This window comes from Helobdella robusta (assembly GCF_000326865.2).
Source record: "Helobdella robusta unplaced genomic scaffold HELROscaffold_34, whole genome shotgun sequence".
Taxonomy (NCBI): domain Eukaryota; kingdom Metazoa; phylum Annelida; class Clitellata; order Rhynchobdellida; family Glossiphoniidae; genus Helobdella; species Helobdella robusta.
The window spans coordinates 1,481,942-1,501,191 of NW_008704659.1; the positions used below are offsets into that span (position 1 = coordinate 1,481,942).

General features: G+C 34.2%; 2 protein-coding genes across 2 annotated transcripts in view; one reads left to right on the plus strand and one right to left on the minus strand.

Moving 5' to 3' along the window:
* Positions 1-10,724: 10,724 nt before the first annotated feature.
* HELRODRAFT_175654 (hypothetical protein) lies at positions 10,725-12,633 on the minus strand (the record flags this gene model as incomplete). Its single annotated transcript, XM_009023060.1, has 5 exons — positions 10,725-10,782; positions 11,195-11,326; positions 11,701-11,790; positions 12,167-12,225; positions 12,496-12,633. 5 exons carry the CDS (start codon positions 12,631-12,633, stop codon positions 10,725-10,727), a joined length of 477 nt encoding a protein of 158 aa, XP_009021308.1.
* Positions 12,634-14,321: 1,688 nt separating this feature from the next.
* The window catches only part of HELRODRAFT_157348 (hypothetical protein), a gene marked incomplete at both ends in the record, with an annotated part of 9,846 nt that continues 4,917 nt past the window's right edge, over positions 14,322-19,250 (plus strand). Inside the window, 9 exons of the mRNA XM_009023061.1 lie at positions 14,322-14,472; positions 15,094-15,171; positions 15,276-15,382; positions 16,577-16,694; positions 16,885-16,958; positions 17,173-17,358; positions 17,549-17,693; positions 18,251-18,368; positions 18,547-18,667. Coding sequence (XP_009021309.1) covers positions 14,322-14,472; positions 15,094-15,171; positions 15,276-15,382; positions 16,577-16,694; positions 16,885-16,958; positions 17,173-17,358; positions 17,549-17,693; positions 18,251-18,368; positions 18,547-18,667 — 1,098 coding nt within the window. The remainder of the gene's footprint in view (positions 14,473-15,093; positions 15,172-15,275; positions 15,383-16,576; positions 16,695-16,884; positions 16,959-17,172; positions 17,359-17,548; positions 17,694-18,250; positions 18,369-18,546; positions 18,668-19,250) is intronic.

Consider the following 19,250-nt stretch of genomic DNA (forward strand, 5'->3'; position numbering starts at 1 on the left):
ACAAGGCGATACCCCAATATCTGACCAGGCGAAAGAATGGCGATCTCCGCGCTACCTATATTTTATATCATCCGAGCACACTCATTCATCCAAACAAGCGACCGAGTCAGAAAGCCCTTGTCTCAAGTCTAATTTTTGTCTCAAGTCAGTACTATTTTTAGTAAAAGATAATCACAGCATGCTCCTGAAAATAAATAAGCTATCCAAAACATTTAATCTTTGCCGATTATATATCTTGGTAGAAACATAACAATGGCGCAAATCTGAATGTTCACATTCTTCTAGGAACGATGTAACTGAATATAAATTAAAAATAAAAAAAGAAAGTGGCAACAAAAAAAAACCAACGTCATTTCAGCTCCAGCTGTTAAAATTTCTGAAAATTTTTCTTTCGAATTTTTGTTCTTAGTATAAAATTAATAAACGATAACATAAGCTTTATTACTGTCCGCAGGTCGTGTAGAAAGTAGTTGCTGAGAACCCAACAAAGCAAAATTGAATCAGCAAACACACACCACACACATACACAGAAAACACAAACACGCATACCACAAACAATTAGATAAAAAATAAAATATTGCAAAAACAAAAGTCAACAAATTTGATTGAATTTTACAATAGAAGATAACTGTTGATTGCAAACTTAACACAAAAAACCAAAAAACCGCCACGAATTTATAGCTAAACTACAAATAAAATACGTATAAATAAAAAAAAAGATCAATCATTTATTTCCCTAGACCCTTTGTCATCTGATTCTCAACCGGCCTGCTGAATTTTAAAAAAATTAATTAATTAATTAATTAAAAATTAATTAATTAATTAATTAATTATTGTAAAAAAAGCTCAGGTGTGGAAAGCTCATATGGAAAGGTTGATGAATGAAGAGAATGAGTGGGATGGAGATGTGGAATCCGCGGTCACACAAGGACCTATAAAGAAGGTGACGTTGGAGGAAGTAGAGAAAGCAGTTAGAGAAAAGAAAATAGGTAAGGCGGCAGGGGTTTCGGAAGTGGCGGCAGAACATGTAAAAGCGAGTGGGGTGATAGGAATTGAAGTTATGATGAGAATTGCTAACAGTATGTTTGATGATGAAGGTATACCTGAGGATTGGCGACACAGTGTGTTGGTGCCGTTGTATAAGGGCAAAGGAGATGTGAGAGATTGTGGGTCATATAGGGGTGTGAAATTGCTAGAGCACAGAATGAAGGTAGTGGAGAGGGTGCTTGAGAGGAGGTTGAGAAGTATGGTGACAGTTAATGAAATGCAGTGTGGGTTTATGCCTGGTAGGGGAACGGTGGATGCGTTGTTCATGGTGAGAATGTTGCAGGAGAATTATAGAAAGAAGAAACGAAGATTGTACATGTGTTTTGTGGATCTAGAAAAGGCTTTTGATCGAGTACCGAGGAAGGTCATTGAATGGGCGTTGAGGAAGAAAGGAGTGAATGAGAGACTTGTTAAAGATGTGATGCAGCTGTATGAAGAGGCAAAGACAAAAGTGAGGGTTGGAAGGGGGATGTCGGACGCTTTTAGTGTTAAGGTAGGAGTGCATCAAGGATCAGTGTTATCACCGTTTCTGTTTGCAATTGTGATGGATGTTGTGTGTGGAAACATAATGGAGGGGTTGTTATTTGAGATTTTGTATGCAGATGATTTAGTCTTGATGGCTGATAGCATGGAAGAATTGCAGTTAAAATTTGACAGATGGAAAAGTGTTATTGAAAAGAAAGGGTTAAAAGTTAACATTGGTAAGACGAAGGTAATGGTAAGTGGGGAAGGTGGGGAGCGAGTGATAAGTAAAATAGACCCCTGTGGGGTATGTGACAGGAGAGTGAAGGCTAACTCGGTATTGTGTATAGGATGTCAGAAATGGGTGCATAAGAGATGTAGTGGTGTGAGGGGGGCACTGAAAAAGGTGGAAGGCACGTTCAAATGTAAGAAATGTGTTCATGGTGTGATTAATAGGACGGACTCAAGGACGGGGTTGAGTGATGGTATTGAAAGAGTGGAAAGCTTTGTTTATTTAGGGGTTAAGCTGAACGCGGATGGAGGATATTTGAACGCTGTTACGACTAGAGTTCGTGTGGGATGGATGAAATTTAGGGAACTGGGTGGGGTATTGTGTGGAAAGAAATGGTCAGTGAAGATGAAAGGGAGGGTATATAAAGCATGTGTGAGAGCAGCGATGGTATATGGTGGTGAAACTTGTGTGTTGAGGAGAGAGGAGGAAAGTGTATTGCAGAGGGCTGAAAGAGCTATGATGAGGATGATGTGTGGGGTTAAAGTGAAGGATAGGAGGAGTAGTACAGAGCTGATGTCGAGGATGGGACTGAATGAGGACATTGTGACATTGATAAGGAGATCGAGATTGCGGTGGTATGGACATGTGTTGAGAAGGGATGAAAGGGTCGGGATTAGGCGAGCGTTGGAGTTCGAGGTTGAAGGAGTGGTAGGAAGGGGTCGTCCGCGATTGGGATGGAGAGAGCAGGTGGAGAAGGACAGGGTAAAAGCGGGGTTGCGTGATACTAAGGCGAGTGACAGATGTGGATGGCGTCGAGGGGTATTTCGGTTTCATCATGGGTAGCCAAACGGCAACCCCCGATCTCGGGGAAAATGTCGTCTAAACGTGTGTTGTTGTAATTAATTAATTATGCAAATCAATTAGCGAATAAATTATTAAGTTAATGGGAATGAGTTAAGAATTAATTATTGCTAAGTAAATAAATAACCGTACACGAGCTATAACCATATGTTTATTGTTATATAAAAGGAAATTAAATGAACGTAAGGAAGATTTTCTTAGCTTTTCAAGCAACAAAACGTACTCTGATCAAATCATTAAAGTCGTTTTAGTCGATCTCTCTCTCTCTCTCTCTCTCTCTCTCTCTCTCTCTCTCTCTCTCTCTCTCTCTCTCTCTCTTCCTCTCCCTCTTTCTCCTTTCTCTTTCAATCTTCACATCTGCCACCAAATTTATTTCAAACATTCGTCCATGTGCAATAGCCTCATTAACAGGCTTCAACGTTTCAACCAGAAAAACTAGCCAACCATACATAAACAATGCAATACAACACGATACAAAACAATATACAAACTGATACAAAACAATACAGAACGATAAAAAAAAACAAAAATTAGAAACAACAAACTTATTTTCAGAGAGTTCAAGACTGTCAAACTTTAAATGCTTAGAGGCGTGACTCTGTGGAGCAATGCCATGCCTTTTTCCAATCATCTTTAAAGGTGACTGTGGAGAAATACAAAGAAATACAACATAATACTATAAATTACAAAGTGATACAAATTAATACAACAAGATACAAATCAATACAACAAGATACAAATCAATACAATAAGATACATTTCAATACAACAAGATACAAAATAATACAATACAATCCGAAAACTAAACAACACAGCACAATGCAACGCCAAAAAATACACTTACAATGCAATATAAAGTACAATGCAACACACACCACAAACTAATACAATAAAACACACACACACTCACGCACACACACAAATACAAACAATAGGACTGTCAGTAAAACAGTATAGAGTCTTCGAAACGGGCGTCAATGGTACTTTGAAAGGTGACTTCAAAGGAGAAAAGTCGACCTTGACCCCTGATAACCTTTGAGATGATGATGACGACGATAATGAATTTGGTTAATGATGATGATGATGACTTTGGTTAATGATGATGAGGACGACGAAAAAGTGAAGACGATGATGGTGACAATGGAGATGATGATGAGTTTGGTTAATGATGATGATGATGAAGCGTTGATGATCATCATGACGATGATGATACTAAAAATTGTGATTGACGATGACGATGATGATGATGAGAGAATGATGACGATGATGAATAAAAAGTGACGAGAATTACTAAGTCAAAAAACCTTCTAGTAACAGCATGAGTTGGAGACAAAGGACTTGTGTAGTTATTGTTATTATTATTGTTGTTGTTATTATTATTGTTATTATTATTGTTATTGTTGTTGTTATTATAGTTGTTTTTGTTGTTATTGTTGTTGCTAGCTTCACAGTTGATGGTGGGAGTTGAAGTTGGCAACGATTTCTGCGGGGGCAAAGGCAAAACGAAACGAAACACGCTTCAATATCAATAGCATAAAAACATGAGAAAAAAACTAACAACAATAATAACAATAACAGTATTATTATCGTTGTTGTTATTATTATTACTATTAACATAAGAGGATCGTTCATTTTGATAGATTTTCTTTTCTTTTTTATAAATTTTTATAAATTATTTACATTTATTTATTTAAACTCCTATATATTATTAATAATAATTTTCGACCGATTTCATTTTGATTTTATCTTTTTGGTCAATAAAAGATTGTTCCCATTATTATTATTATTATTATCATTATTATTATTACCTCGTAATTTGATTGGTCGTATAGGTAGTCTTTGACCTCTGCAATGAAGACCTTATTGTAGAAGGTGATTATGGAGCACTTCTCGCCGTTTACAATGGGCACATCCTTTATCAGCTGTTGGTGATAATTATAAATAATAATAATATTTATAATTTAATATTATTAAATAATAATTATTATAATTATTATTATGATTATAATTTAATATTATTAAATGATAATAATCTGAAGAAAAAAAATCATAATCATAATTTGAATAAAAAATAAAATCAACAAAAACAAAGTCGCACAACACTATGACTAAGAAAAAAAACATGCAAATACAAACACAAGTAGGAAAACAAACAAACAAACACACAAACAAACACACAAACAAACAAACACACAGACAGAGAGACGAACAAACAGACATTAGGAAAATAAGATGGGAGGATATTTTTATAGGCCCTGATGATGTCCTTGAAGAGGAGGTCATACTCTTGGACCTTTGTTACGCTGAACAAGATGCACATTAAAATCTGCCGTGCGAAAAGATAATTAAAATAATAATAATAATTCGATGACGATGATTATAGTAATGATAATGATGATGACGAAGATAGTGATGATGATGATGACGACGACGATGATAAAGATAGTAACGATGATGATGATACTGATGACGACGATGATGATAATGATGATGAAAATAGTGATGATGATGATGGTAACATTATATGACTGTGTATAGCAACAAGATCAACCAATCACAACATTAAAATTTACGAAAGAAAAGTCAAAACGCATACTATCACTGCTACTAATTATTATTATCCTCATCATCATCATTGTTATTTTTGTTATTATTATTATTATTATTATCATTATTATGGACCCACTCCAGCCAACCTGATCAATATGGCGGTCCTTGAATAGCCTGTACTTGACGCTGATGCAATATTCGAAGCAGGCTGTGACTCTCTGAAGCTTTATGACGATAATAAAAATAACAACAACAATAATAAAAAAAATAATAATTATTATAATTATTATTATTATATTATTATCAAAGTAACTAACGAAATGGTCTGGAATTTTTAGCAATTCGAATAGGCATTTGGCCCTTGAGAAACACAACTTAACGACTGCGTGGGGAGGATAAAATAATAATAATAATAATAACTAGGCCAAGAACTGCGTAAATTATGTTAAATAACATAACTAGGCTGAAAACTGCATAAATTATGCTAAATAATATAGCCAAAAGCTGAGTAACTAATGAACGAACGAATGCATGAATGAACGAATGAACAAATGAATGATAGAACGAATGAATAAATGAATGAATGAATGAATGAATTGGTCAACACTTTCTTATTTAAATGATTATCGATAATAACTGGCCACTTTTGTTTACGAATGAATGAATGCATGAATGAATGAATGAATGAATGAATTGGTCAATACTTTACTTAATTGATAATAACTGGCTACCTTTATTTATGAATGTGATGGCAGACTTGCTAACTTTTACCTGGTCGAGATTAGTGGCATTCGAGCCAGGGGACAAGCTGCTGAAGTTGCGATATTAATTCAGTTGAATCTTAATTAAACTTCAATTGAGATTAAGATCTTAAGATTAAATTCGGTGAAAAATCATTTCATTAAAAAAAATATTAATTGGCCTAATTAATTAATTAATAATTAGTTAATTTGATAATTAAGAATTAACGGAAGACGGGATTGGAAATTAGAATGCAACATGGATCTATTTAACGCAAGATGTATTTGGTACTTCATCGTCGTCATCATCATCATCGACATCACCGCTATCATCATCATCATCATCATCATGACCACTATCATCATCATCACCACCAACGTCATCACAACTGGCATCATCATCATCATCACACACCCAAGAAACAACAACAAAGATCGTAGAATCCAAACCACCTAGGTGGTTGATAAATGGTGATTCGATTCCCACCAACGATCCTAAATCTGGTTCCTCTATAATTGGTCGCCTCCAGAGACGGCAGACTATCGTACAGACTGCTGCCCTGGACATAAATTATTCCAAGCTAATTATTCCAAGCTAATTATTTTTATTATTTATTTATTATTTTTATGATTTTTTTCTTGTTTTTATTTCATATGCTTGTTCAGAAGCGCCCAGCAAAATCGTGGATAGTTTTTGATATCATGATACGATACGATACGATACCATATGATACGACACCGTATGGTACGATACGATACCGTATGATACGACACCGTATGATACGATACGATACCGTATGATACGACACCGTATGATACGATACGATACCGTATGATACGACACCGTATGATACGATACGATACGATACCATACCATACCGTGCGATATCATATGATATGAACCTAATAACGATCAGACAGACAAATAAATAGAAAGAAAATATTATTTCATAAACAAGAATAGAAAATAATTCTAACTGATTTCCAAGCAATATGAGATAGAATCATATTCTCAATGTCCACCAAATGCTGTCATGTTATGATTATTACCATTAAACATTATTCAATATTTGAGTATTAACGTCAATTCTATCAAAAATAAAAACAAACAAACATACCAAAGCACACACACCTAACTAATTAACTAACAAACAAACTAGCTAACTTAGCTAACAAACTAATTCAACTAATTGAATAGCTACATAACTAACTAACTAACCAACCAACCAGCCAATCAATCAATCAACCAATCGACCAACCAATCGACCAACCAACCGACCGACCAACTAACATTAGCAATATCATCTGGCATGTTTGGTTTGACCTTGACAAAGTTGTCAATGACCTTGAAAAAATCGAAACTGTTCAATGATAGTACGTTCAGTATCCATGGAAAAGAGGGTGTGTTTCGGTTTCCATTGATAGCACTCAACGGATACAAGCTTGTATCTTTTTAAATATCATTTGTATCATTTGTTTGTATGGTCGTGATGTATCTTTTGTATGCTGTACGGTTTGTATGCCTGATGCTGTAATATTTTTATGTTGTATTGTATGTGTTTTGTATCCTGTGTATTTTGTATCCTTTGTATGTTGTATGATTTGTATGTTGTATGATTTGTATGTTTGTATGAATTGTTTGTTGTCCGGTTTGTATGCACGTTGTATCGTTAGTCTGTTGCATTAAGTTGCGCGCGCGCTCACCACAGAATCACATCATCAACATCGTCTAACCAGCAGAAGAGAAATCATAATGAACGAAGAGAACGACTTGGAGTGAGCAAGCCATCAGGGAGACGTGGAAAGACTCCTGGTTCAGTAAACTCGAGAAATCACACAATGGAAACAATCTCTCCGTCTCCTGTGTTTTTTTTTCAATTTTTTGAGAAATACTTTTTAATTTATTCATTCTACACTCTTAATGTAATTAACTCGTGTTTTTATACATGTTTCACAGCTAAAAAAAAACTACGAACGGAAGTCAGTAAGGCCTCCATGACGTCATAATAAACATTCTGGGCCAGTTCGAACCTTGACCTCGCCACGTTTGCCCTCCTACCGACGTCACTGACGTAACTCATCGTGAACGACCTTGACATTCGAGCCAGACGAGCTTCGATCTGAAGTTGCGGGTTCACCGTGCATTGCTGCCACGAAGGTGAGGGTTCATTTTTTTATAAAACTTTATTCCTATTTTAATTAATTAATTGGTAATTATAACGATAATAATAAATAATAATTACAATTGATCTAAAATAATTATTCCAGATGAATCTCCAATTTATTTTATCGTACAGTAGAAAATTAATTCCTGACAGTTATTTCATCTGTGTGAAATGAAGTAGAACAACTTGATTGAACCATCATACAACAGCATCAATTCATGAACTTAAAACAAACGAACGAACACACATACGAATGAACAAACAAACAAACGAACGAACAAACAAACAAACGAACGAACAAACATACAAACACACATACAATCACACAAAGAAACAAACAGAACATACAAGGAAATGCCTAATGAGATTAGAGGTAGGATGGTCACAATTCACATTGAACGCCCTACTAAACTGGGATATTTTCTGCATGGCTGTGCTTTAAAAACATCAAGGGGAAAAAATATTTTATAAATAAATAAAACAAATAAACAAATTAATTAATAAAATTGTTAAATTAAGCTCAAAATCTATCCAACTTATAAACAAATCATATCACAATAATATGCATGACAATAATTATATATAGGTATAATTATAAATATGTAAACATGAATTATATAAAAAGCAACACAAAGTACCTAATGGGTGTGACCTTAACCTTGCTGGCTCGCACTGCTGAGCTGTGAGTTGAGTCGTTGGAAGAGGGCACAACTGGAGACTGTTGGACACTGGAAGAATGAAACAATCACCATATCTTCGCGTAATAATCACATACACACACACATATATGCACACACACACAAACACATCCATATAAACAAACAACTTCTATGTATATATATATATATATATATATATATATATATATATATATATATATATATATGCACACACACACAAACAAACAAACACGCACACAAACATACACACCCACACAAGCATGCACAAAAACATACACACAAACACACACACACAGGCACACACACATACTAACTTATCAACAGACAGGTAGTATTCTTCCTCCAGATAATCAACCTCATTTATGTCCCCCATCTTCCTGTATTCTGTTGAATACTTCTCAATCAGCTCACTCACCTTTTAGAGCAAAACTATTTGGTAGAATGCTGAAAAAAGATACATACCTACAAACACACACAGACACATACAAACACACACGTACACGTACACAAGTAAGCATAAATACATACAAACACGCTTACACGCATACACACATACACACAAACAAACAAACAAACTAACACACGTACACACATACACATACATACATACATACATACATACATACATACATACATACATACATACATACATACATACATATATACATACATACATACATACAAATAACATACAAAACTAACATTAAGGTGGGCAACATTGAGAAGCTCTTGTTCGAATCCACACCATCTATCCAGCATGTCCTAAAGATATCATTGATTTATATCATCATTCATTTATTTTAACGATAATTTACAATCTATCTTTATTTGTCTAACTGTGTATCTATATATGTGTATCTCATTTGAGTATCTATTTATCTGTCTATCCATCCACCCATCCGTCTATTCATTCAATAAGACTAACATCATTCACAGATTAACCAATTAATTAAGTAACCAATTAATTAAGTAACCAATTAACTACGTAACCAATTGATTAAGTAACCAATTAATTACCTAACAAATTAACTGAGTAATTAATTAATCAACAAATTAACTATTGCAATAAATAATTAGAAATAGTACAATGGCATGAAATGAAATGACATTGAAGCTTACGTTGTCAAAAGTAGCAGTACAGCACTTGGTGCATAGGTGCTTGTAGATGTTTATACCGGTTGATAAATCACTGAAGAGGTCTTATGGTGTATAAGTTTGCATCAATCAGCCAATTATTCAATCATTCAATCAGTCGATCAATTAACCAATCAATTAATCGACCAATCAATCAATCATTCGACCAATCAATCAATCAATTAATCGATCAATCAATAAATTATTCAATCAATTATTCAATCAATCAATCAATTATTCAATCAATTATTCAATAAACCATTAACAAATTAAACTACTAACAAATCAATCAACCAATCAATAAACCGACCAATCAATAATCCAACCAACCAATCAATCAACCAACCAACCAACAAACCAATCAATCAACCAACCAACCAATCAATCAATCAACCAATCAATCAACCAACCAATAAACCAACCAATCAACGCACTAACCAATCAATCAACCAACCAACAAACCAACCAACCGACCAGATGGAAAACCAGCTGGAATGAAATCAGAGTTCTGAATGGCGTAAGCTAGGCAGCACAGCAGCAAGTGGTATGCATCCACTAAATTATGACCGCTATCTTTTGATGATAATAACATACATAATAATAATAAATATTATTATTATTATTATTATGTTTATTATTATTATTATTTAGATTAATAGAATTTTATAATTATTTCATTATTGATATTTGGTATTTGGAGTTAGAATATAAAAGGATATTCTCTTATTAATTATTTATTATTATTATATAGATTAATAGGATTTTATAATTATTTCATTATTGATATTTGGTATTTGGAGTTAGAAAATAAAATTTATTATTTATTATTATTTATTATTATTATTATTGTTATTCAACCTTTGATGTTGATGAAGTAGAGCCAGCATGACCGATGCGTATGTTGGACTGACCTGTTTGCAAGTCGAGTTCAATTATTATTAAATTATGGCCATGGAATTCATTCATTCGTTCGTTCGTTCGTTCACTCATTCATTCATTTGAATAATTCATTCACTCATTCATTCATTCATTCATTCAAATAATTTATTCATTCACTCATTCATTCATTCATTTGCTAACAGTATTTCATTCTCGTCTTTCAGGAATACGTCTTTTATCAATCTGAAGAAAGAATAAGAAAGTGAACATTTAAAACATTTAAACATCCATCCATCTATCTATCTATCCGTCCATCTGCTTATCTATCTATCTATCCATCCATCCATCCATTCATCCATCATCCATCCATAATAAAAGAGATGAGCGGAGAAGAAAGAAAGGAGAAGAAAGCCCGGGGCATGAAATGGAAGAGATGAAACTTACTGGCATAACTTCCTGTAGAGGTTGCACGAGATTAAAAACTTCCTCTGGACGACTCGAAGATGCTGAGTGACCGCGTCCACGAACTGCAAGTTCGACTTTATCAACTCCATACACACCAGGAAATCTTTTGCTCTGTGGTGGTGGTGGTGTTGATGATGGTGTTGATGATGTTGATGTTGATTGTGGTGTTGATGATGATGGTGTTAACGTTGATGATGGTTTTGATGATGATGATGAATGAATGAATGATTGAGAAAAGAATTATCATTAACTGAATGGACAAAATAACATGAGTTAAAATAAATAGTGGACTGAATAATTTAATCAAATACTAAATGATTGATTGAATGAATGAATGAATGAATGAACGAATGAATGAATTTTAAAATGAATGAATGAATGAATGAACGAATGAATGAACAAATGAATGAATAAACAAATGATTAAATTGAAAAATAATTCAAAATCTAATAATTCAAAATAAATACTAAAAAAACCATCAAGACCTGCAGTTGTTGAAAAGGAGGAGGTCGGTAACTGAGCAGGGCATGTTATCAAAACTCATCAGCTGTGAGTCCAGGCAGCCGTACGAGAACCTGAGAATAGAAAGAAAGAATAAACGAGTAAATGGATGAAAAAAATGAGCGACTGAATAGAAGGATGAATGAAAGAACAAATGAAGTGTGATGAATGTAGAAAGAAATGAATGATGAATTAGAGATGAGTGCAAATTAATAAATGAATGGATAAATTAATGACGCATAAACACCTGCACACTCACTCACACACACACACACACACACATGTTCCCACACACACACACGCGCATACAAACACACACACACACATGTTTACACACACGCACACACATACATACACACACACACACATGTTCACACACACACATATGTTCTCACACACACACACACACATGTTCACACACATACAACACAGACTGAGACAATTATCAACCTGTTTTCGATCATGGATACGTAAACAGCACACACTATCCAGTCATGGACATTTCCATCCTTGTTTATAGCGAGAATGAAAAAATATTAATACAAAAAATTGCAATAAATTTTTTTTTAATTATTGAATAAAATTATTTATGAACAAAAAAATAACTAAAAAATTAATGAAGACCAAAAACTACAATTAATAAATTTACATGACATTCAAACAATATTTTTTTTAATTTATTTATAAAATTAAATTAAAAGAAAAAAATCATTAAAAAAAATATTACTCCAACAAAATGTTAATTAAATCAATCAAGAAAAAAGGAATGAACCACCAACAGTTGCAGCAAACAGTCCTTTGTTAAAAAATTCATCATAGAGTTGCTTGGCCGACTCGCTGATGTGTTCAATGGAAAAGTTAACACACGTATCCTGAATTAGCTGCCTGGCAGTGTCCTTCGTATTTGAACAGTGCATGATTCCTCAGACGCTGACCTCACTCACTCAGGTGTGGAATTCTGGGTATGAATTGGGTAAATTAATTACTACTATTTACACGGATTTTTATACTAGTCTAATTTATACTGCACTTTAATATATTGAACAAAATAAAATAAATAAAAAATTATTCTGATAAAAATATAAAATAAGATGGCAAATGGCTCATTCGAATGTGGATAAGGAAAAAAAACAAAATAATTTTCAAAAATTGAATAAACTGTTTTTACAACACAAAACAACGAACCAATCTCACCTAATTAAAACTAATTTTCAGTTAAAATTCCCTTTAAAAGCCGAAGTAATGTTTTGACCTAAAACGGTTTTTCTGAGAATTTAATAAATGATTAAATGTAAACGAAGTGCGCGGGAAAGGTTTCTACAATTTATGATGCTCAAAACAACTGCAAAAAATTTTATTAAATATTTTTTTAAATCAAATTTAATTTTACTGTAAAAAAAAAAATTTCAAATAAATATTAAATGATTTTGAATAAAATTTTTTAATTTTTTCTAACACTTGAAAGTTTAAACAGTTCATCAAAGGTCAGCAGAGATTTAAATGTTTAAAAGTGAAGGACGTACGAGACCAAACCACGAAACTGTATGAAATGTTGCCACATTTATATGACATACATGCCTAATTACATTTTCCATACAATTATTCACTAACATGCACACAAACACACACGTACATACATTTTACGTAAAATAAAACTTGTATATATATGACATACATAATATATGCACGCTTACATTTTTATACTTCATATGATGCTATACTAGATACTACCAATACTAAAACGTGTCTTCTATACTATGCTAAAACTATACCATATTATAGTATAATAAACTATACTTTATGCTATCTATAATATAATACTATACTACCTAGCAACTACCTAACTAAGTGTAGAGTGTGATATATCTTCTATCTATATTAAAATTAATAATACTTACTTAGTATGTGTGTGATGTACCTCTTCTCAACTCGCTTAACCTTGGTTTGGTTGGTGTTTGCACTTTTGCATTGGTAACCCCATCAAGCAAAACTAACCGTGTTGTAGATTCTGGCGCTGCTGATTATCACTTTATTTATTTATTTTAATATTTTTCTATTGCTGTGCAATCGGCTATCAATTAAATTTCGTTTTATTAGTTTTTTCCACTAATCCAACTGCTAAAATAAAAATTTAATCTGCTGCCAAACGTTTATTATTTATTTCAATCTTTCTTTGACTTGATTGATTTCATTTGGATATTTTAAAAATTTGTTATTTCAACAAAGAATTAAAAAAAAGCTTGGTTTTAGTTTTTAAGTTTTTAATTTAATTATTACATTTATTAATCCACAAAGGCAAGCACAAGGTTAGTTGAAGTATGATAGCAATGTTTTTTATTGATGATTTATTTACACATCAGACAAGTTACATTACTATGCATTTCATCATTCATGTCCATGTTCATGTAGTTGTAGCATTGTATACATTTAGAATTAAAAGTGGTTAGAGTCTAATTTAAAAAGTCTAACCATTAGACTTTTTAAATTTTATTATAATTGCATTGTGCAATGATGGTTTTTCATTTCAGATTTCTGTTTCCGGTTCCACCAAGCCCCACTCAACTAACTAAACTAAAACAAAATATCACCACTATTAAATTTTAAAATGTCACTAATTCGATCAAGAAGGGGTTCTTTTGTTAGAACCTTGAAAGATCTGGATCCAGACCTCGAGGACCTGTTCTATGATGGTGGTCTCCGAGCATCGAAACGTAATCAGTGGTTCTTTGAGGTGGCATGGGAAGTTGCCAACAAAGGTGGAGTGTGACTAATTTTTCTATTTATTGTATTGTCAATCAATTAATATTTAATTAATTATTCTGTTGCTTTTTTTTATTTGGTGTGTCATTTTTTTAATGGATAGCTCCAAAAAATTTGAATTTTTATTGAATTTTTGAATAATTAATTATTCTGTTGCTTTTTTTTATTTGGTGTGTCATTTTTTTAATGGATAGCTCCAAAAAATTTGAATTTTATTTTGTAAGGGAAAGGAATTTCAATTCAGAATAGATAGTAAGTAGATAGTCATTGCACAAGAAGAAACAAGCAGAGCAACACAAATAGTATTAATATTAGTAGTAGTAGCAGTAGTAGCAGTAGTAGTAGTAGTAGTAATAAAATGGTAGTGGCATTTTAAAGACATCCTATCCCGCCTTGCTTCTGTTGCTTTGACTTGGTTTAAGTTTCAAGAGATCTATCATCATATACAATGTGTGTGTGCGTGCGTGTGTGTGCGTGCGTATGTGTGCGTGGGTGTGATTCACGCACATTGCAAGGGAAAGTAATTTAGATTGGATGGTAAATAGATATAATTGTAATAATTATAATTATTATTATTATAAAATAATAAATACCCGAAATATAATTTTTTTTCCAAGTTGGAGGAATACATACAGTGATCAGGACGAAAGCAGCAGTGACAGTTGACGAACTGGGAGATCAGTATTATATGATTGGTAGGCTTTCTTTTATCATCTTTGTTGCTATTACTATTATTATAATTTTTTATTTTTATTACTTTTGTTGTTATTATTTTCACAATAATAATTTCTAATGATAGGACCATATGTAGAGCAGTTTGTGAGGATGGAAGTTGAAGTGTGTGAGCCGACTCACAATGATGCAATGATGAAGGCACTCCAACATATGAGGCAACATGGAATGAAAGTCTGTATGTGTGCGTGTGTGTCTGTGTTGTATGTGTGCGTGTGTGTCTGTGTTGTATGTGTGCGTGTGTGTCTGTGTTGTATGTGTGCGTGTGTGTCTGTGTTGTATGTGTGCGTGTGTGTCTGTGTTGTTTGTGGGTGTGTATTTATTTCTGTATGGATGTGTTTATGTGTCCTTGTGTTTGTATGTTTCTTTAAAAGTACATACAATGATGAAATAATGAAGACCTTACATCATATGAGGCATTGTGGAATGAAATTTTGTATATCTCTATGTTTGTGTATGAGCGTGTTTGTGTGTTTGTGAATGTCTTATCACTGCATTGTATTCTATTTTTATTCACTTTGTTATTAATACTTTTTCAATTTTTTCTCCATATTATATTTAAACTGCAGTTATATATTCAGTTATTGTCAACATTGGCATCATAAATGCCAATGTGATATATAATTGTCAGTGAATAACTTTAAATAATTGAATGGATTGTTTTGCATAGACGCTACTTAATTTGGAATTATATGTATTTGTGTGTGCGTGTGCGTGCGAGTTTGTTTGTTTGAGTGTATGTGTGCGCGTGTGTAATCACTGTTTTATTTAACTTCGGTTAGGATGAATCAAGGTTGATGTTCATGTTAACATGGCTCATTTTTAGTGTGGTGTTACATTGTTCGCTTAGTTATGTGTGTGTTTGTATGTGTGCGTATGTCTGTGTGTGTTTCCGTCTAGATATGTAGGCATGTATGCCTCCGTGTTTTTGTTGTGTCTCATAAGTCTGTAAATAATGGAGACACACGGACACACACACACTCACACACACACACAGGCAGACAAACACATGCACGCACGCACTTAAAAAGTTATCTTAAAAATCATAAACGATAAGGATGCAATGCAAAGGTTCATTTAAGTTTGCGGTGAAATCACCTCATTGAAATCACCTCATTAAAATACTTTTTATCATAACAGGCAAACATATTTTGTGTGCGTGCGTGCGTGCTTGCGTGTGTGCGTGCGTGCGTGTGTGTGTGTGTGTGTGCACGTAAAACACTGGTAATCCATACCAAAATAGGTCAATCATTTAAAAATTATAATTATAAGTTTACATTTTCTTTTCTAGAAACAAAAAAAATTTGTTCGAATGTTAACAAACCAACTATGTTTATGGAGGAAATAATTCAAGTTGAACGTTTCCAGGTGGTGTTTGGGAGGTGGTTGATAGAGGGCACTCCGAACGTTATCCTGTTCGACATTGGGTCGGGAGCCTGCAAACTCAACGAATGGAAGAATGAACTCTGGGAAAGTTCGCATTTGGGTCAGTTAGGGTCAGGCTTCAAGCAAGATGTTATGCGATTTAATTGGTTTTATTTGTTTGTTTTGGCAAATTATTTTTCCTTACTTCTTCACCTTCATCTTCTTCTTCATTCTCATCATCATTTTCATCCTCATCATCTCTATCACTTTCATCATCTTCTTCATCTTCATCCCCATCACCTCAACGCAAGGCATCCCATGGGAGGATAAGGAATCAAACGACGCCGTTGTATTCGGATATTTAACTGTTTGGTTCCTTTCAAAGGTTCCCCTCTTATGAAATTTTACATTACAATTTTTTTTATTCTTCACAGGTTTTTTTTTCTCAAGTTTGTTTCAGCTTGAACATGATACACGAAATAATATTAATGATAATGATAACCATCTTGCCACTGAATTAATATTGTTATGTTTACATTAATAATAATAATAATAATATAATTATAATATAATAATTATAATTATTATGATTTATGCAGTTCAAAGAGAACATGTCGCCAGAGCCCTGCATAGTTGCCCACTTTCACGAGTGGATATCGGGTGTCGGGCTGTTCACCTGCCACACTCGACGTCTGGGTATCTCGACTATCTTCACCACCCACGCCACACTGCTCGGTCGCTATCTCAGTGCTGGCTCGTGTGATCTCTACAACAATCTTCATACGGTTGGTTGGTCGGTCGGTCGAGTGGGTGGGTGGGTGGTTGGTTGGTGCCACTGCCCGCTCGGTCGGTTGGTCAACTGCAGATCATCTATCGTAATCATCTATTCATCCAATCAGTTGCAAATCCAATTATCCAGTCTTTCGTTTATCACATCAACACATTCAATCACTCGACCAACCAACCAATCGACAGTTTTCTTTGGACAAAGAGGCAGGCAACCGAGGCATCTACCACAGGTACTGCATCGAAAGGGCAGCCGCACACTGCGCCGACGTCTTCACCACCGTTTCTGAGATCACCGGTCTGGAGGCTGAGCATCTTCTTAAGAGGAAAGCAGGTCATGATGATAGTGTTGTTGTTGATGATGATGATGATGGTGGTGGTGGTGGTTATGATGATGATGAAGATGATGAGGATGATGATGATGATAGTGTTGTTGTTGATGGTGATGATGATGATGATGATGATGATGATGATAGTGTTGTTGTTGATGGTGATGATGATGATGGCAATGATGATGATGATAATGGCAACGCACAGTGATTTAGGTATTATCTATCGATCCTATTGTTCTATCTTCTTCTCTTAACCGCTTGTTTGAATGGACAAGTATCTCGACTGGAAAGATATAAAATAAAAAATCGCTAACACCAGGGTCGCCATGGTTTCCATTGTTGATAGTTTTGTTGTGTTGATAGTCTTTATAATGGTTGTGGTAGAGATGGTGTTGTAGTTGTTGTTTGGTTCTGGTTTTGTGGCGGCCAGTCACTTTTCTTGTAAATCTCACAACACCCATCTAACTCTCACTTTTCCTCCAGATCTCACAACATCCATCTAACTCTCACTTTTCCTCCAGATCTCACAACATCCATCTAACTCTCACTTTTCCTCCAGATCTCATCCTCCCGAATGGGCTGAACGTGCAAAAGTTTGCAGCCCTGCACGAGTTTCAGAACAAGCATGCACTGGCCAAGGAGAAAATCAACGACTTCATCAGAGGACATTTCTACGGGTTGGACTCTCCCGAATTTATTTTTAAATTTTTGTTTGTTTATTTATTTATTCACAAAATTATATTGTCTTTGTTTATTTATTTATACATTTTAAAGTTGATTTTATTTGTTCGTTTTTTTTCCTTCAACTCATCCATTATTTTCCAATTCGTGCCCCACCCAACCCAATCCCTCTAGCCATTACGATTTTGATCTTGACAAGACCTTGTACTTCTTCATCGCTGGTCGCTACGAGTTTTCGAACAAGGGTGCTGACGTCTTCATTGAGGCACTGGCCAGACTCAACTACATGCTTAAGGTTGGTACAATGCCGGCCACTTCATCAAACCATCACTTCCTCATCATCCCACCATCATCCTAATTCACCACGTCATCATCCTAATTCACCACGTCATCATCCTAATTCACCACGTCATCATCCTAATTCACCACGTCATCATCCTAATTCACCACGTCATCATCCTAATTCACCACGTCATCATCCTAATTCACCACGTCATCATCCTAATTCACCACGTCATCATCCTAATTCACCACGTCTTCACCCCATCATCCCATCATCATTGCATCCTAATTCACCACTCACCAAACCATCACCACGCCATCATCCCACCATCACTGCCACATCTCATTCTTTATTCATTTATATGTTAGTGCCAGCCATCATTGTAGATATCTTTCAATCACAAGAATTTAGTGTCTGATAGAGTTTTGTCTGCCTTTTTTTGAATGAGTGAACATAGTTACATTTTATATTTCTGCAAACGTAAAGTCTATGTATCAAAACATACAGATCTATGTGATACAATCAACAAAACATAAAATCTACAGTGATACAATCAGCAAAACATACAAACTTGAGTGATACAATCAACAAAACA